Source organism: Seriola dumerili, unplaced genomic scaffold, assembly GCF_002260705.1.
Source record: "Seriola dumerili isolate Sdu_G_001 unplaced genomic scaffold, Sdu_1.0 BDQW01000052.1, whole genome shotgun sequence".
NCBI classification, from domain to species: Eukaryota; Metazoa; Chordata; class Actinopteri; order Carangiformes; family Carangidae; genus Seriola; species Seriola dumerili.
In genome coordinates, this window is record NW_019174307.1 from 12,657,425 (window position 1) to 12,677,365 (window position 19,941).

At 42.2% G+C, this 19,941-nt stretch overlaps 2 protein-coding genes across 4 annotated transcripts in view; both read right to left on the reverse strand.

Moving 5' to 3' along the window:
* Nucleotides 1–6,654, reverse strand: part of dock9 (dedicator of cytokinesis 9) — a 79,147-nt gene extending 72,493 nt beyond the window's left edge. For both annotated transcript variants that reach the window (XM_022740137.1, XM_022740139.1), the window contains exon 1: nucleotides 6,313–6,654. In XM_022740137.1, coding sequence (XP_022595858.1) covers nucleotides 6,313–6,444 — 132 coding nt within the window. In that variant the 5' untranslated portion in view covers nucleotides 6,445–6,654. The remainder of the gene's footprint in view (nucleotides 1–6,312) is intronic.
* A 1,111-nt stretch (nucleotides 6,655–7,765) lies between these two features.
* Nucleotides 7,766–19,941, reverse strand: part of LOC111218323 (FERM, RhoGEF and pleckstrin domain-containing protein 1-like) — a 51,302-nt gene continuing 39,126 nt past the window's right edge. For both annotated transcript variants that reach the window (XM_022740573.1, XM_022740575.1), the window contains exons 14-27: nucleotides 19,611–19,798; nucleotides 19,223–19,312; nucleotides 17,410–17,543; nucleotides 16,159–16,240; nucleotides 15,834–16,071; nucleotides 15,614–15,744; nucleotides 15,433–15,501; nucleotides 14,958–15,047; nucleotides 14,539–14,621; nucleotides 13,495–13,607; nucleotides 13,122–13,285; nucleotides 9,787–9,894; nucleotides 9,066–9,217; nucleotides 7,766–8,958 (exon numbers count right to left, since the gene is read on the reverse strand). In XM_022740573.1, the coding sequence (XP_022596294.1) occupies nucleotides 8,877–8,958; nucleotides 9,066–9,217; nucleotides 9,787–9,894; nucleotides 13,122–13,285; nucleotides 13,495–13,607; nucleotides 14,539–14,621; nucleotides 14,958–15,047; nucleotides 15,433–15,501; nucleotides 15,614–15,744; nucleotides 15,834–16,071; nucleotides 16,159–16,240; nucleotides 17,410–17,543; nucleotides 19,223–19,312; nucleotides 19,611–19,798 (1,724 nt within the window). In that variant the 3' untranslated portion in view covers nucleotides 7,766–8,876. The remainder of the gene's footprint in view (nucleotides 8,959–9,065; nucleotides 9,218–9,786; nucleotides 9,895–13,121; nucleotides 13,286–13,494; nucleotides 13,608–14,538; nucleotides 14,622–14,957; nucleotides 15,048–15,432; nucleotides 15,502–15,613; nucleotides 15,745–15,833; nucleotides 16,072–16,158; nucleotides 16,241–17,409; nucleotides 17,544–19,222; nucleotides 19,313–19,610; nucleotides 19,799–19,941) is intronic.

Genomic DNA, 19,941 nt, shown 5'->3' on the forward strand with positions numbered 1-19,941 from the left:
TCTGATTCAGAATGATGCGCTGTGACTGTATGAACTTAGCTTTAGCCTGCTAAAAGCATTGTTGGGAGGCTCCTATCACGGCGACCACCCAGCGGCTCTGCTGTTCCACACTAGCCTCCATTTGGACAGTTAGGAAAGAGCCAAAACTAAACAAACTGTCAGAGGCAGCAGAGAAAGTATTCCAGCCTTCATCAAAACAAACTTCACCTCAGCAACAAGCCATGACTGGACATAGAGAAACTGTAGGGTAGAAAACACCTTCATCATCGTCTTATGAGTTATGAATACTGGAGTGGGCCATAAAAAGGCAAGTAAAGTCCCGTTGGATTTAGGAAATGTGTATGTCCTGTGGAGGGGAGTGTAAAACAAGACCCAGAGCGCTGCCGTGCACTTGCACAGGACAGGGTCCTCAGCAGGCTCCTTCTGTTATGGTAACCTCCTCTGTGTTCCAAAACAGGCCCGCTCGATCAGGCAGAACACTAAGACAGAGTGGGCGGTTTAACAGCGAGCCCTGCCCAACACTTCTGTTCAGCCCAAATACAGACACAGGAAACCTGCTCTATCTAGGAAAAGGCAGGCCTCTGCTCTCCCACAAGAAGATGAAGGACAGGAAGTCATGGGCACTTCCCGTTCAGGCAGGATGGAAAGTTTTTTGGAGACCTAACTCAGGGTGGCATTCAGCTTTCGTCAAATGTACAACAGCTCCGACATTCATCTGTACTGCTACCAAAGCATAGCTGCATCTGTGCAACGGAAATGGCAATGTAAAATGAGACAATTATGTAACAACCATGAGATCAGTACATACACATGGATCTCAGTGTGCAGCCACTGAACCAAAAAAAAAAAAAATGAAAAAAAATCAATGGATTACAGAATACATTGTACCCAGATTTTTCATGGGGAAAAAAAAGCAGTTAAACATTTCCTTATTTGCCACATTTGGCCAAGAAATTGTTAAATAGTCTCCTGATGTGACCACAAACCATTTATTTGGATTCAGTCTTGGCTCAAAGTTCATATTTAACACTTATTTTGACGTGTGGTTAAAATATATTCTGGCACACTGAGGCGTTTGTATAAAAAAAAAAAAAACTCCCCCCAAAAAAAACAGTTGCGTATCAGCTGTCCCAAAGAGATAAGCCAAGTGCAATCCATCTCCATGATATTTAGTCAGTTTTCATTTGCACTGGAACAAAATCTGTCTGTCTGGCCACTGGATCATTTGAGTTGGCTTTGCTACTGCAGTATTTATGTGCACTGACCAGGGTCGGTCAGAGGTAGATAGAGGAAATTGTCCGTTTTTGACAGTGCTCTATATTATCCTGATGTGCTCAGCTGAGGAATTCTCTCAAGCTTCCCACTCTAACTGAAAGAGCCCTGAGTGGCAAATCTGGTTTAAATTATAACCACAACTGCCAAGAGGCATGCCCAAACCCAAGCAGACAAATTTTTATAGTGAGTTTGATGGGTGTGTTTATTTCTCACTTTTCTTGAAGCCTTTGCTCCACAGGCCATGGTGTCACTTGCTTATGTCTGGGTCTTGGAGAGTTGAAATAGTTCCACTTCACTTTACTGTAAACTGTAAACATTTAGACACAATAGTGCATGGTTACTAAACTCTATAACAGCTGACAGGTGTCTCTCTCGCCAAGTTACCACATAGCATAATAGCATGTAATCTGACTATACGAGAGACTTCTCCCTTCTCCTTAAACTGAGTGATGATCAACATTAGGGGTGCAAATGATGATTATATATCCTTTGGATGATGTTACATGAAAGGTTAAAAGTCTTATACAAACAGACGTATACAGATATAAACTAACAACTAGAACCCTATGTCGGATTTGCGACTAGGAAATAGCAGGTACAGACAAATATCAGTGGATTCATTACTTACTGATTCTTAACTGTAACTTCTGCAGTTATAAGTCATACCTGTTTTGTGTCATGTCTTTGTGTTCAGATGTGACAGAGTTATGACTCAGATTTTTGACACAAATTGAAGCACCCTACTGCTGCTGGGACTGTTGATTTTGTTGATAAGCAGCCAAACTACGATAAATAACTTCCTGTTGTTTTCAGAACACCTGCATACACCTGTACACCTGTCCCTTTCACCTTGTGTGGTATCTTTGCCTGATGTCTCTCTCTCTCTCTCTCTCTCTCTCTCTCTCTCTCTCTCTCTCTCTCTCTCTCTCTCTCCACGCCTCCCTTTGAAAAACGGTTGAACTTAGGTGGAACCAATCCCGATAGTACAAATTTGCCCAAATTATAACTATTACCAATAAAGTTTATTGCGGGCGATATTTGAAACAACTTCGAAAAACTCCATGAAAGCCGTTTGCTGTAACATATTCTTGACTTTATTATTTAACGTTCTGAACTGTGAGATCTACACATACTGAAGACGCGCTGAGCTGTTGGGAAAGTTTAGTTTGGAGTTTTGTACCAAGAGGTATCAAAGTTTTGGGCTCGTCTCATCCACAGCACGAAAGAGAGAGTGTCTTTCTTTAAACGGGTGCATTGGTTACTAGAGCAGCCTCATGTATTATTGACCCATTCAGAGAACTCATCTGCTCTCCCATCTCTACCCCCCTGGGTTTGTTCTTGTGGAGTATAGCATTTACCATCACAGCAACAAAGGCAGTTTATGGACCCTTTTAGTCTGATAGTAACAGGCCTCGTAGTGAGACAGACAGATAGGGGAACACAGAGGAAGGTCAAGCTACTTAGGCCTCACACAACACTGACAACCCTGTAATCTTCTGACCGGTTCGTTCCCGGCATCCAGCGTCGGCTCCAAGCACACAAAGAGACAGCAGAGTGGTTGCTTTACTTTCTTACCAGTATAGTCACTCGACTAGTCTCGGTTCTATGAGGGGAATCTTGAAATCTACCCAACGCATTTTTGTTGAGTCGCATGACTAACAAATCCAGCTTCACTGCATGAGAGGACATGACTTTATCTCTGCAGACGATCAAAGCAGGAACAAGTTCTGTCAAAACTGAAAAAGTCCCGGACGCGCTTACTATAAAAAAAAAAAAACAGAGTACACACCCACCTGAGGTAATCCTAGGACTCCCACATCTTGGGGAAAATTAACAAAAACTTGAAAAAGCGCACGTGTGCAGGTGTGGCTGATTAGATCAAGATGACTTATGAAGGTAGAGCGTACGGTATTTCATCATGCAGAGGAGCAGAAGAGGCCATGGTTTGTGCTGCTGACCTCTCAAAATGTAACACGGTGTCTTCTGTGCACCGCAGCAGGAGCTCATTACAGGCAATGTTTGACTTGAGTAAACAGAAATGTAAAACGTAGCCCGTCACATGATGCAGGACGAAGTCGCACAGGTAAAGGGCGGTAAAAGAGATAAGAAGTGGGGTGATGAAGGGAGGATGAATGACCTCTGCTTGTTGATGTTGAAGCTAAAGTTAATTGGGTGCAAACACAAGACAGGAAACGCTGTGCATCTGCCAAACAGATTAAGAAGCATCTAAATTGTCCATCGGCCATTTTCACAAACACAAAGACCCCCAAGAGGCACAGGGAATCTTGTCAAAGCAATTTAGCTTGCAAATGGGACTTTTCCCACAAAGTTGAATGCCTAACAACGAGGCTAAGCAGTACCATGTGTACTCTGTTGATAGTTGTCTATGTTGCTAACATTTTAATGTTCTTTTTCAGAGCACGCACGCGCACACACACACACACACACACACACACACACACACACACACACACACACACACACACACACACACACACACACACACACACACAAGAGCACCACGTTCCCTCCTGGTCACACACAGTGATTCAGTTGCGTATGTGCTGGCCATGGGCGGTTACTGGCATCATTCCTACATAAAATAATAACACCCATCTGGTGGACGGCTCTCTTGGGTCAGACACATAGCAGAACCACTCAGGATCTGAGCATGTCACCATTATGTGGCAGGCAGTTAGGACTATTGATTACAATTACACAACTGCCCCCCAGCTGCTTCATACACTGTACAAACTAACTAAACATTTCCAAACTGCCATTGATTTGTTATATACCCATCAGCTGATATATTAATGATGTTTACATATTGAGTGCAAACAGCTAAAAAAAAAGAAAAAAAAAAAGCCACAACAAAACACTTTAACTCCGTGTAGAGTGAAGGTGGCGAGGCAGTGTCCTGCGTCGCATCGAAGTGCATCAACAGCCCAACAAACTCAAAGCTGATGACAGCCATCATGGAGCTAATAGTGTTCTCAGCAGGCCTGAAGTGTGGAGAGACAGAGGGATGTGCTCAGCCGAGGGCTCTGGCCTGTTACAAGTCTCCCAGCTCTCCACTCCAACAATAAACAAAGAGGCTCTGGCCAGCGTGAGCCTTCGTGAAAATGCACAGACCATTGGGAGAGGAAGAAGAGCAGCACAGCGCACTTGACTCTGAAACACAGCGGAGAAACTTCTGCGTGACCGGCGGATATGTACGTACTGTAATGTATTTTGTAATCTTAATTATGTCATGCGTTTTCCGCGGCTTCAAAAGAGAGACACATTTGCGCCTTGAGTCAAACCAACATTATCGCAGGAACCAAAATGGGTGACAGTGGCCACAATCTTCCCTTTATGTCCCTGCAACAGTTGCCTCTATTCCTGCTGTGGTATGTACATGTTTTATGGAGGAATTCATTATAAGCTGCGTGGACAGCGGCCTTGTGTGCAGTCGCATTCTTGTCCCACAGAGAGGCTTTAGCAAACACTTGAACTCAACAACGCAGCTACACGGTCATTTCTACAGCTCACATATCCAGGGGCAGGGCCAGATGGTTGGCCAAGGGTGGCACGGAAACCAGTGCATGAAGCGACTGTTACCATTTCCTGTTGGACAGTCAATGAAATGACTACATAGGAACGCAAAATAACCACGAAGTCACACAAAACAACAACAAAGAAATGGAAAAAGATATGAAAGAGATGAAAAATAACCACAAAGAGACAAAATGCAGTTACAAAAGGGATGAAAAACAATTACAAAGAGATGCAAAATAACCGCTCTCTGAGTCAGTACGTAGGTGTGGTAGGAGGCCTTTTAAAAAGGTCTGTGTCCAGAGGCCCATTGTTTCATAATCTGTCAATACAGAACAGCTATTCACTAATATTATTTCATTTCAATTCCCCGTCCCATTTCAAAAGTTTCTGTCCATAAGTTTACCAGCAAATAAACTGCTACATGCCTGCTGACACTAACACAGAACACAGTCCCAGGCAGAGTTTCTACAAGTTCGGTCAGTCCTCCTTAAGCATGTTGATTTCTCAACATGCATACTTATCCTTTTCTGCCCTCCTCCCTCTGGCGTCTCTGGCAGTGCACCAGAGTGAGAATGAATAAATAATACGAAGGTGTGGTTGGATGTCTGGGATCCTGACTCAGGATTCCATTTCCCTGACAGAGAGCCTGGATGGTGTCTGTTTCAGTTACCTAGCAACTTCTTCCTGGAAAACTGAAACAATCAGACGGAGGACCACAACACCCGGCAGACTTGCAAACAACAAAAGGGGTCGACTCCTTTTTCCTCTCCGAGCTCTGTGGAAAACCGACACTGAGGAGGTGCACGCTGCGGGTCCTCGATGACCAGATGTTGTAAAGTGGACGGTCAAATTCAGCTTTATGTCACTCTCACTGGACACTTTTATGTGTGTGCAGCATGAAATTGAAGCCACGTGCTTTCTCTTGTGAGGAGGTATTATGTCATCTCAGTGCATCCCCGTGAAACTGATGCCCTCACTGACACCAAGAACAAAACACCTCGACCGGGCACTGATTCTTTACAGCCTTTCTAGGAAACAGGACACTTACAATAAGTGAGGATGAAAGTAAAGGTTTGGAAGAACTTTTTTTTCAAAAACTTACAAAGTGCATTAAATGTTCTGTATGAACTACAAAAATAAACATAAAAATGATGTAAAAGCTTTTTAATAATGTGCTAAATATGAAAAACTCCACCTGAAATATTACAAAACTACTCCATTCCTCACTCTGTCTCTCTGTCACATACACTCTCATTTGTTCATCCCAAATCACTCTCTCCCACTCAGTCACACTCGGTCGCTCACTCATGATATCACCTGTAGTTTTTCTATTCTTAAAGCCCACATGTGCTCCCACCCAGCTGACCTAAAGTCAGCTGCCTCTTTGCTGTGAAATGTGTGCGAAAAAACCAAGTGATTTCACTGATGATGTCACTGACCACGGCGGTATTAAGGAGGAAGAAGAGGAGGAGGAGGAAGGAGGAGGAGGTGTGTACTTACAACCAGCACGGACGTCCTCACCACCTCTGAGACACTTTGCCTGAGTTCAGCCGCCGTGCCAGGTTTACCCAGACCGCGCGTAAATTTCCTGGTCTCCGGGTGCGCGGGGGTAGACATTGTTGTTGTAGACATCACTTTGCATCAATGACCGTCCGATACCCACGTTAAAAATGAAGGAGCTTTAGAGCAGATTCATCACCAGGTTTCTCCGTCTCCTCCGATTCCTCACTAGTGCGCACCGCTAGTCTGAAAAAGCTGGGTCATGTTGCGGCGCCGCTGTTGATTCGGTCCCACCGTCTCATACTTGGTCTGCTTTTTAAAAAGTCAACGTGCGCCGCATTATCCCGGAGCTCTGCCTTCTTCCCTACGATTTCTTGTTGTCATAATAAAGTATCCTCTTGAGAAGTGTTTCATTGGCCGTCCAGCGTCAGTCAGGAGGTGTATAATCTGGTTGTCTCCTCGATGCACTCCGCCCCTTACCGGTTTAAAGGCCTGCCCACTCCAGGCTGTGTCTGTCTGTCTGTGTGTGTGTGTGTGTGTGTGTGTGTGTGTGTGTGTGTGTGTGTGTGTGTGTGTGTGTGTATGAGCTGCAGGGCCTGGACTTTGAACAGTGAGCAGTTAAAACAGTATGAATGACTGAATCAATATTTTCCTATGAATACAACAAAAAAATCAGAACTGTGGAACGTGGTTATTGTGCTTCCTTGAGTGTTACTGCCCTGCTCTGTTGGTGGCTGTTGGCTCCATCTGAATAAACTGTTTCTTTTTTTTTTAACTCACACTAGAGCAAAATTTCACAGAACCAGAGAAAAGTGGGTTAATATCAAGTAATCAAGCTGCTTCCACACTAACACAGGTAACCTCAACCATGTGATTGATTCTTATTAGAAGGGGATACAGTGCTTCAAACACACTATTCTTATAGTTTAATGTTGAATACATATTCTTTTGACATTACTTTGCTTCTTTTTCAACACACTGAATATTTCTCATGTCATCTAATAGAGGGTGAATATGACTCAGACAGGCTCTGACACGTACAAGCAGCATGGCTTGTTCGCATTCATCACTGTAATCAGGTTAGATGTCATTAGTAGCTGAAATCATGACGCTGCTTTTTTTTTTTTGGTATGCTGGGATAAGCACTAATCTCCCTGAAACAAGAGGAGTCTAGATGAATTAATAAATAAAATGAATTAACATTTTCACAAGAGCAGAACAGGGCTCTGAACATTGCTTCTTGTAGCTTGTATTTCTATACACCACAACACTACACAGGATATTTTAGTGTGGCTGAACCAAACTTGTTGATCAATGATGCCCTCTGTAGGTGACGCCTGTAAACACACCGACGGGCTGCCTTACATCTACGTCTCTCTCTTCCGCCTTTTGAGCTGCAACAAAACACAAGCAACACAAATCAAGGTCTGAATAAGTTTTTTTTTTTTTTATTGCTTTCATTTCCAAAGAGCTCTCTGTTGTCTGGAAAAACACTGCAATTCTACACAGAACTGAGGTTGTCCATCTCATTTGCTTCACTGCAAAAACCCTGTCAAATGCATATTTCCATTCATTTAGAACCCATAAAAAGATCTGTATACGGGAGGCAGCCTAGATCAGTGAGGGCGACAGCGCTTAGAACTGAAAGTCACTATTTTGTTTCACACGTAATCCTTAAAGCTTTCAATTACACTCATCTTCATAATACAATGATTATGAACATGTCTCACATTTTGTCATACAGCTGAAGCGGAACTTCAGGTTAATTTAAAAAAACAAAAGGAAAAACTGTCTGAGACGTTTTCATACAACAAACATCAGCAAATATATTTACTTTACTTGAAATGGCATTAGTGGTGATGGCAGCTACCTCTGGCCACATTGTGATCAATCCTAGGGTTATGTCAATAATACAACAAAATAATTTCATATTTTCATCACCTTCTTTTTAACAAGAACACATTGTGCTGGGCCAAGGGTGAACACAGCATTGACCTTTAAAAGGTAGCCTGTTTTACATGATTTAAAATTTCATGGTATACAGTATAGGAGACACTCCTTATCCCCAATGTAACAAAATAGCATTAAAAAGTCCAGGACATTGATATAAACCAGTTTGGCACTGAAGTTGCAGGATATTTTCAAAGCAGCTGTTTTCAATAAAGTGAACAAGTAGACAAAAAGGTTATGACAATGCAATGATACTTTAACCATCTAAGAAAGAATGCTGAATATCTATATCGTCATGTTACTGCTGTAAAAACAACCAATGACAAAATGTAAAATCAGAAAGATAGGAAGTGGTTCAGACCATTAGAAAACAGTATAAAATGACATCCTTAAAAAGAGGTTTCAGAGTTGAGAGTAAAAATGCCAAAAAATGCAGTCTCTGATGCAGTCTAAACCAGCGGACATGTCACCATTAAAGCATTAAAAAGCACCAAATGTGCATGGACACATGTACAAATGTCCCAGATATGTGTAGAAAAGAAAAGCAAAGAGTCCAAGGGGGACAGGAAGGGCGGATGCCACCCGAAGGAGACAGCGTGTGGAAACAAGTCAACTCAATGAGGATGGGACTCTTTGCTGTTCAGCACACGAGTGCGACTGGTGGGGACTGTAGCACTGCGGATGACCTCCATCCACCTGCGGGAAGACAAGAGGCGTCTTTATCGGTCTCTCTGAAACCCAGGACACCACAAAACAGCATATACAGTTAGTAAATATGAGTGCGAATGATAAAGCCTCCGTACCTCTCAAAAGTATATTCACTCTCGGTTCGGAAATAATAGATGTGGGACTTGAAATGCAGTTTGAAGACGTAGTCCTTGTGGATGTTTTCAGACTCTGAGGGGATGGTGACTGAGTAACCCAGCAGAGGAAGGCTGGCCAGTGGATAATCATCCTAAGGAGAAACAGACATAGTAAATGACATTGAATTAAAATTGAAATATGTTGTTAATAGTTACAAAAAAAATTTTTGGGATGAAAGAAAAACAAAATGGATAATTAAAAAAAAGCCAATTACAGTGAAGGAAGAAGTGTTCAAAGGTAAAAGTGACAAAACCATAATGCAAAAACAAAAAATACTCTGTTATATGAAAATTTCTGTCTTTTTTTATCTTTTGGGATAGTTTTATATCTTTACTTTGTCTCTTAACACCATTGAACATAGCGTAAAAATCTTCTGAGCTACAGCTTAGCCAACCTTTTACGAAACGATGGAAATTTACAACTCACAGTATCTGTTGCACAAACATTTTCTGAGGCAAAAAGTGAGATGAAAAACCACCTGGGAAAGTGTTTTCACCTCTAATATGACACAAAGATTTGACATTCAATACAGGGGTGTGATGCTTTTAAGCCCAGAGGAGGGTAAACACATTGACAGTGTGGAGGTGAGGAGGGGAGTGGATGCGGGAGAGGTTGTGGTGCGTTCACAGGACAAAACAGCACAAGCTGAGCGTTCATCACCTGGTGAGACTTGTAGAAAAACAGGCTGAAGTTGGTGAAGACCACCCAGAGCTTCTGCCAGCCGTTGCTGTTCTTGAACTTCCTCAGTAAATTTCCTGACAGCTGATTCTACAAAGGAGGAAAAAAACAAGTTTGAAATCGACAACTACACAAAGTCATACACATTACACTGTAAGACCACTAGCTGCATATGTTTTTGACTGAATATGTGGAGGACGGGCTAATGAAATTAAACTTCTATTCTTATATTGTGCTATAAATATACTTTTCCTTAGCACTGTATCTTTCTGATGATGTTTTATTTTCTAACAATGTTTTAAACAGTGGTTCCCAACCTTGTTTGTCTGATCTACCCACAATTCCCTGTCAAATTAGTGAGATACTCTAAGTACCAATTCATCAACACAAACTCTCATGTTCAAAACTTAAAATGCATTAAAATGACTGTTACCTATCACAATTAACTATATAAAAGTGGATATTGTTACAATACAGATATTGATCCTGGCATTTTTGATGTTTCTCTCATCTCTTTTCAACCATTTATTCAATCATTTTAGCTGTTGATTTCTTTTTGTTCAATGCATGTGGTGACAAAGTGTCATAATGGATTTATGTTGGTAGGAGGCATGTCCTGCACTGTTTGCATATTGTAGCATCTGTTAGTTTATTACTAATTGGAAAATAAATATATTAAATTACAAATCAACCTCACACTATTTTTTTTAACCATTTTTTTTGTGTATTTTATTCCTAAGCATAAATATGTTGAATATGTCTGTTTAACCAAACTATAATTGCTCTCAATTACTTGAACTACTCCACATACTCTCCACTCACCCCCTGGAAAACCCCTGGTTGGGAATCACTGGTTTAAACGATGAACTAACTATAAGACGTGATTAACTGAGAGCAACTTGCAACAGTTTTTGTCTCTTTTGTTACATTAGGATTTATGAAAATGATGCGTCTACAATCAATTTAATTTTGAATCTTCAACTGTCAGTCATAGATTTCTATAAAACCAATTAATGTATCACTGATCTGTACAATATGAGGCAGCAGAGCTATTTCTATCAAGCACGTTGTAACATTGCCTCCTATGGTGCAGTTCAAGTAAACACACATACAGGGCCTCTCCTGTCTGCCTGGCTCCTTTACCTCTAGACTCCTGCAGGATTCACTAAAGGAGAGGCTCTGAACACGGTACCAGCAGATAACAGACAGAGGCACTGGTCCCTGGCCACTGGGGGGCCCCACCAGGGGGGCCAAATTCTCACTGACTGGACTAGGGTCCTCTACCACGGAGGAACGCACAGACGCATGGGGAAAAGAGAGAGACAGAGAGAGAAAAAAAAACAGACAGGGAGGGAAGGACAGAAACACAGAGACTGAGTTGGTGAAACACAGGCATGCAGTGGCAGGGGTTAACACGGAGGCCGACGGTGTGTCCAGGCAAGGCTGTGAAGAGGACGTTGTTACAGAGGAAGAGCAGAACTAGATCAGGGCACAGCTGGGTTGTAGGGAGGCTACATCCCAAAACAGGATCTGTTCTGTTAGTGTGAGATGAGGACGTTTAGCACATCTATGTACTGCTCTCTCTCTATTTATAGACAGTCAGAGATTTCAAGTGCCAGGAGGGGAGAAGAAGGACAGAACCACACAGGAAAGCCGCAGTTGTGAGATTAGATAAGGAAGTCAGGCTGACTACTGTTAGCCAGAGGAGGGAAAGGTGGGAACAGTATTTTCACTGAGGCTGAAAAAATTATAAATAATAAAGCAGCTTCAAATGCAGTGACTTAAGATAGACATTTATCAGATATAAAAATAGCTCAATATTGATGCAAGGTCTTTGAGGCTCATCTTTTCTGTTTCCAGCAATCTGCTTGGAATGTTTTTTTTTTTTTTTTTTTTTTTTAAAGAGCATTTTTCTTAAAGGAACTTTGTGNATAGACATTTATCAGATATAAAAATAGCTCAATATTGATGCAAGGTCTTTGAGGCTCATCTTTTCTGTTTCCAGCAATCTGCTTGGAATTTTTTTTTTTTTTTTTTTTTTAAAGAGCATATCTCTTCAAGGTAACTTGTGAAGTTTTTGTCCAGTGGTGGCACTACAGAGCAATGCTATTAGAAGAGGGGGCGTGCCGTTTTGTTTGTGTTGTGTGAGGATGCACATGCACATGTGCAAGCCTGAGGTTGACATGACTCATGTCCTGCCATTGGTTTCTCCCTGTTCCGCTGATTGACAGTTGGTGGCGGTAATGTGCAAAGAAACAACGACAGTAGAGAAGAACAAGAACGCTCGCAAACATGGATGTAAACAACGTGTGATATAAAATATTATGATATTTAAAGCTATAGTCTATATTTTTATAAAACAAAGTACCAATTCGTAGTGTGAAAAAAGTGCACCAATGTGAGGTCAGTTGTAGTAGGATGCATTTTAGTAATTGTGATAACTCTGGTGATCCTTTCCGTAACTTTTCATTTAGTATCATCATTCAGTCAAAATTGAATTGCTCAAAGGAGCTATTTGTAAGTTTTGCTATCGCTATATACCCAATGTTAGAATTAAGAGCTGTTTACTTACCTGTCTAAAATAAACATTGAGTTAAGCATCCAACTTCATCCTTTTACTCACAAAGAGCTGTCTCCAGCGGTGTGAAGCAACACTCTTTTCTGCTATTTCTATCACTTCTTTTCTCCTTCTGAAGTTATAAGTAGCATGCTATCCAGCTAGCCCCTGCCTGGTCAGATTGTCTTGTTGATTTCTGATACAGCGTCAATGCAGCTCTCAATGCTAACGTTGGCTATGTAGCGATAACAAAACTTAGAAATACCTTTTAAAGTAGCCATAATGCATATTTTCATATTAACAATGTGACAATGATCACATCATAGAAAACTGTAGATGCACAAAGTAAAGAAACAACTTAGGAGAACATTTGAAAGAGTTGCTGAAGATCTACCTTCAAGTTCTTAGAGGAAAAAGTTTAATCAAGTTCTTGTGTAAAAGGCATTTATCGATTTATCAATCAATTTTTCACCCAGATATTTGTATAATTTGTTCTCTGATTCTTACTCATTTTTAAATTTGAAGTATTCTGATTTTTTTTATTGTGAAAAATACATAATGAAAAGAATGAGCCTTGAAATCCTTTTGACACTAGCAATAAAAATAAGGTGATGGAGCGCAGCACAGGAAGATACTGTTCCCACCGAGAGATAATCAAAGTGTATTCAGATACAGCACAGACTCAGAAACAGAGAAAGAAAACAGCGAGGCAGGAGGGGAGGGGCAGGTCTGAGGCTGAGTGCTGAGGTTTGGCTGGTACCTCCACAGCTATGCTAAAGTCCACCATGGACACACTGGTGTTCCTGTGCCAGCACACGTGCACCATGGTGTTACCACGGTGAGGGGCAGGCCTCTCCAGCGAGGTGTGCGACGCGGTCATGTCGTCTTCAGACTCCGCCTCCACCGAGGAGTCCTCAGGGCATTCTGGGAAAGTCAGGAGGTTGTTACTGCTAGACAATGAGCAGGGTGATGAGGGGAGAAGGGCGCTCAAACACAGACAGTGTCAGATCATTCACAAATCAAATGCAGTGTTGTGTATCTGGAATTTCCATCTGTGACTGTTTATCCACAGTTTTTTTTTTTTCATTCCTTGTTGCACTAATATTCAACTGTGTGTTTATGCAGCAACTTACTGTTGTCTGACAGATTGCTGGTCAGGAGGTCAGATGAAGGCCCATTGCTGGTTTTTGCCGTCTCGATCGCCATCTTTATGTCCTCCATCCACTTCTCCATCTCTGTTAGTGAACTAGAGTGAACAACACACAAATGGAAAAAGTGCTCAGCATGTCTTTTGAGCCAAACAGGCATGAGTCACAGCAGGAAGGCCTGGTGGTTAGAAATAGTCCCATTAACAAGAATGTCACAAGCCTGAGCCACGTTAGTCCAGGTTTCCTGCCAAATTCTCCTTAAAAAGACACGAAGACTCCATCTGCTCATTAATGGAAACTGGACAGAGAAAGTCTTTATTTTTTTATTTTTTGTCAGTGTAAAAAAGTGCAAAGCTGACTATCAAGGACATATTGTGCAAAAACAAACAAACAAAAAGCACAGTCAACCAACTAACAAACAAAAGATAAAATCCTAAGTACAAGGTGAATATCATCATTATTATCAAGGTGATTTCCTTGAAATCAGCATCTATTGAGGAAAATATTGACTGTCAATAAAAAGATGGATTACATTTTTTTAAACCCCCCAAAACACATTTTGCTTTTGTTTTGTTTTTCTGTATTTGAGACCGTAATTACAAATATATATATATATATATATCAGGAGTTGCCGAAGTTAGAAACAGCATATGTGAAAGTAACTTTGGAAAAATAATGTGCAGAGGAGTTTTCAGCCCTTCAGAATACCTGTAGTTCTTCTTCTCTGGGTGCAGGTAAGGCACAAGGCTATCTAGCCTGAGAGGTAAAGCACAGGGCATAGAAAGCCAACCAAGCTGTGACTCTGACCATAAATCTTAATTGCTGTGAGCTCGCTGTAATTAAAAATGAGCTAGAAGGAGAAAAACAGCGGAATAATTTGTGAGAACTGCATCTGACACGAGCGCACATCTATCAATTCTCAAAAATCCTGACACTTCAGAAACAGAATCGCGCACCCGGGGAACTTTCGGTTAATTTTAGGGTCAAGGTACGAGGTGCCTGTGCATTGTTGACAGCGGCTGTTTTTACCTCGCTGCCACCACCACCGACTGGCGCTGTCCAACCAGTGTGAAGGCGTGAGGCACACCCCACTCGTCTTCACTCTCTCTGATCTGGAAGAAGAACACAGAGACACAGAAAACACATTAGAGAGCGGCGGTATCTAGGACAGCGAGAACCAAAATAGACAGAAAGGCAGAGAAGGAGGGAGTGAGGATGAAAGGGAAGTGAGAGAGAAGGCAGTTGTCCTGAATGTGTGTGTCTGTGTGCCTGCGATTGTACGTGTGTGTGTGTGTGTATGTGTGTATGTGTGTGTGTGTGTGTGTGTGTGTGTGTGTGCGGTGAAAGAGCTGCAGTTCAGCTGTTGGAAGCAGTTTATTTGCAGTAATGACAAACTGGTGACAGGCGTTTGAAGCACTTCGTATTCAGCTGCAAGACACAGCTCTTACTGTCATGCCATGGAGCGGCAGCTGCCCGTGCACTTTGAACTGATTGGTGGCCGTCATCCCTCGACTCGTGTACAAAATGACGTCGTTGAACTATCGACAGAGAGGCACAGAGAGAGAAAATCTAAGTCAAATGCACATACTCCAATAAATAGTTCTCAGGTGGCACAAACAACTCGTCATAATTACATATTCTTTGGCACAATGCGCCACCATACATGTACACTTCTACATTTTTATTGCCTTGTATGTAAAGTCACATTTCTAACCAAAGCAAGCACATATATAAAACGCTTGCATACCATAACAACATGTGTTATTTTTCCCAAATAGAACATCTGTAGTTGCACTACATTTGCCAAGACCTTCTGAGTAATGTATAGCCGGAAAAGATAAAAGCATGCTTATTTTTACACTGACTCACTAAACTAAATAATTAGATTAGTCATATCTGAAAATCTGAGAAACTGGGTGTTACCAGGAAAAACATTCGTTGCTGTAGGCCTTTTCCAGACAATTTGCTGAGGCAGCCTAACCTGATGAACTCCTGAGAAAAGAGAAAAACCCCCCCCCCAAAAAACACATGCATCATTTGTTATTAGACACATGGTATAAGACATTAAGTACACGTTTGGAAGTCCTTTAAGCTTTAAACTCACCCGACCAGGAACAACAAGATTGTCAACGCCAAGCAAATCCTTCTTCAACTCCAAAAGCTTCTGGAAGTTCTCCATCTTGACGAGGCTTCCCTGGAGCTGGTCCACCACCTCAGACACATCTGCCAGAGCAGCTACGGACAAACCACGGGTAAGAGATCGTTGGAAAAATCGTCTGTTAGATTATTTTGCTGACCTATAAACATTGGTGTGAGCGTAGTACCTCTGCAGTCCCTGAAGTCCACGTGAGTAGCCGGGTAGTGTTTACACAGGCGCTCCAGGATCTGCTTGTAGTGAATGAGGCGGTGCAGGGGCCGCAGAATGAAGACGTTGAGGGGGATGTAACAGACCTTTTGCAGCTCAAAGTCCCTGCAGAGACCCTCCAACTTGCGGGACGCCCTGCACGCCTTCTCCAGCTCCAACAGAACTTCAGACTGCTTGTGCAGGTTCGCAGTCAGCGGCTATGGACAGATTCAAGTTGGAGAATGGCTTGAACATGACTTCCAAAGCATTAACTAGTAAGAGTTTTACATAGAGTTGCGCCCCACCTTTAAACCTTGAAGGTTCTTCAACATGACATCGCCAATGCGCTGGTAGTCTCCTTTGATGTGAGCATTGGAACGTCCTTCCCTAAAACAGGTAAACAGAAGCAGTTTTTTATCTCTGCAACATTATGTGTTCTTCTTTCAGATCACTGAAAAACATATTTTTTTTATTTAAAAGACTTATTTATAACCTCTTTTAAACTCTCTACTTTTACAGCATTTCTGAAAACATATTTTACTATTTTTAATAGCCTCATTCAATTTGGGTAAATCTGTCTGCTTTTTATTTTGTACATGTAAAGCAGGTTGGGACATCTGGTTTTGATAAGTGTTATATAAACAAACTTTATTATTCTTGTTATTATTGAAGACAGTGAAGTAATTGTGTAAGCTACACAAAAGACCTTCAAGCTCATTGATTATTCAGATGAGTTTCACCTTATGGAAGAAAAATTTCAATGAAGTTGGAGAGAGCTCTTTAAACTTTCAGAGAGACCCACCAGCAGGTGTCTCCCTTGAGCACTTGACTTTCCCCATACAGGGAGCAAAAGTAATGGGCTGCCATTACTGGATTCATTCAGAATATTTTTCAGTGTGGCACAGCATTTCAGCACTAGCTTTAAGGAGACGAATATTTGTCTTGAAAACACTCTCCTCTCCATATATGACAACTTTCTAATCATGGTCACACTGACAAAGGTACATACAGTATCTTCTATAATATTTGAATATGCAAAGCCATGAAAGAGATACGTAGTGCTGGCTAATTTGCATACACATTTGAATGTGGGTCTTATCAGCAGCGTTGACTTCGTATCACTTCCAGTTTTAATTTGGAGTTCTAACGATGAGAGGCCAACATGCGCTTTGAAATACAAATACTGTATTATACTACATGTCTGCAGTTAATGCCTGTAGGCTTTATGCATCACTGTCTGCATGTCTGAGTGTGTGTGTGTGATTCAGTGTGTGTTAGATAAAGCACAACATCATTAAGGAGATCAGACAGCAGAAACCCACGGGCAAGGAAAGGCCAGCCATGGTGCAGCACGACTGTTGCCATGGAGACGACAGCTCCTGAGGTCAACTAAAGAGACCGGGTCGCCCTCTCAGACAAAATGCCAATAAAACTATTTAAAAAAAAAAAAATGGGGCAGAAGTTGTGGTGGAATGGACCAAACCCAAATCGTCATATCACTGGACTTGTTCTTAACCCCGCAGGGAAGGGAAGATGTTGGGGGGGAAGTCTCTCACCACAGAGCCAACCTCTGCTCCACCTCCCTGAGAAAACCTGTGTGGAACTTGTGCAGAGGCTCGAAGGTGGAGAGGATGGTGTTCTTCAGAGAGTCTGGAGTTGCCTCATCTTGTCCCACAGCGCTCTGGAAAGACTGCAATCACAAATACACACATAGATGCACTGAGCTTTCGAGCAATTAACATGGAGAATCTTAGTTTACACATTAAGAGTTCAGAGTTAAGAGTTACACTTATTTTACATCCAATTATCCCACACATTTCAACACGGAAGTATGAACCATGATCATCTCTCAAGGGAAGTTAGAAACCAGAAATGAAATCCCTTATACTGTGATGGATGTAGGAGTTAAATCTCTACACTTTGAAAACTGAGGGATACAACTAAAAAACTTTTTCTTTTCTTCTTATCTGAATCAAAGGTTTAAGGGTAGAGGGTGTCATATGCTGTGCAGATTGTAATGCCCTTCAAGGCAAATTTGTGATTTTGGATAAGAAAAATACACTTGATTCGGCTGGTCGATGATAACACAAGTACCAGGAGAGATACCTGCTGGATTTTGTGAGCGTTTTCAGAAACGATAAAGTGACCATGTAATAAATATCACTTGGATATCGAAGGTGTGAAAAACATTTTGGAAAAAAGTTGCAGTGATAAGCATCATACTGAGTATTTGCCGAGTCATTTTTTTTTTTTGTGTATGTTCTGTGCCCCTGGTGTTCTGGTCTCATTCTTGTTAACTAGTTATCCTTTCTCACAAACGCACACAAGCCTGTTCAGGATCATTAGAACAGCACTGATGAATGCTCTCTTGAAGCAGATTTTCGCAGGATGCTTCCAAAAGTCCTCCATCTGTGTCTCTGCTGTTGCACCTCAGCCTTGTGACATCTCTTAGATCCTTTAATTGCCCGAGGATGTATGGAAGAATCAATAGCCAATCATTCTTAACGCTATCACTTCATTAAGTCAGACTGAAGCCAAATGTTCCAATGTTGTGCGTTAGGGCACAGCAGACAGAAAACGGCTTTATTTAGCTGACGTGATGGCAAGGGGAAGTGGGTTTTAGGAAAAGTGAGTGTTTCTCGAAGGGTTTGAGAAGAGGCACCAGCTGTTGCTCAGATGACTCCACCCCAAACAGCAGCATTGCCCTGACCAGTGTGCGGAAAGAGAGGGAGTTAGAGAGACAAGCACACACAAAGCTGGACGAGGACATCGGCCAACCCAAATATTTATGAGATGTGTGAAAGGCCTCTCTGAAAATTACAAGACGAGAAAAGCTGCAGCCTTTGAAACTAGCCAGTGGAAACACGTGTGTGCAGAGTCAGACGACAGCAGCGCTTCAGCGCGGCCCTCGTAAGAACATCCTCCTTGTTTGCAGCTGAGGGAGCTGAACCGCACATTTAATATCCTGTTTTCTGCAGCATTTCCTTTGTGATATTATCAAAATGAAATGGCGTCCATATGCTTGTAGCGAGCCAGTGAAATCTAAAGGAACAGACTGAAATAGGGAGTCGCATGCAGAGGGAACATGCAGCTAAATCCATCTATCTCTTTAAACACAAACACAGTTTAGTATTCACAGCCTTGAGTGAGACAGATAAATGCATTTCGGGGCACGAGTGTTGGGAATGAATAAAAAATGAAATTGCAACTGCCAAAATATCCCTGTGTCACTGCCTGACTCTGTGTTTTGGCGGGCGCTCTGCAATGGAGCAGCTAACCGGAATAATCAATGTTTTCTACCCGGAGGACAGCGCAGGAGAAAACAAACAGTAGAGCAGTGTGCTGGAGAACGGACTTGGCCTGTCTTACCACAGTTATCACCTCCAGGTCCTTCAGATACGTCCTTTCTGTCGTCAGCAGCTCCTTGGCGATAAAGTAGGCCCGATCTGTTGGAAACCTCTGCAAAGACAACACAACAGAGGGAGAGGATACAACTGAACTATCCCACTATGAGCAAGTCCAACAGTAGCTGGCGCCTCATCAGTTGCATTACCTGTCTAACCCATTTCTCTAGTAAGCTGAGGGGAAAATTCTCAGCTTCAGTCCCGGTGGAGATCTATTTAGGACATGTCATCTAGGTCCACAGCTATTTTGAGTATATGCTGAAGGCTTTGAAGCACAACTTTGTAAAAAAAAAAAAAAATCTTAAGAACCCATGCAACAACGCAACTCATCGAGGTGCTTCTAGTTTACAAACCTTCCTCCGAACCTCGTCTTCGTCGTCAGTGCGAACGCTGCAGGCGTCGTTGAGCAGCGGGCTGGTGAGCGGGGAAGGCTGTCGGCCGTTGGGACTGTGACTGCACAGCTCCAGCGACTTCTGACCGTTGACCATGCCGTGGGAGTGACCGGAGGACGCAGACAGGTGAGGACTGTTGGACACCACACCTGCTCGGGGTCACACGGCAGCCGCAGCGAGAGGAGAAAATATCAAAGTTAGAGTGATTCACATATTTGTAAGCTTGGCACACTGTGAGAATTTATATGAAGTCAGGGATATAAGTAACTTAAAATGAAGCTTATTGCTTTAG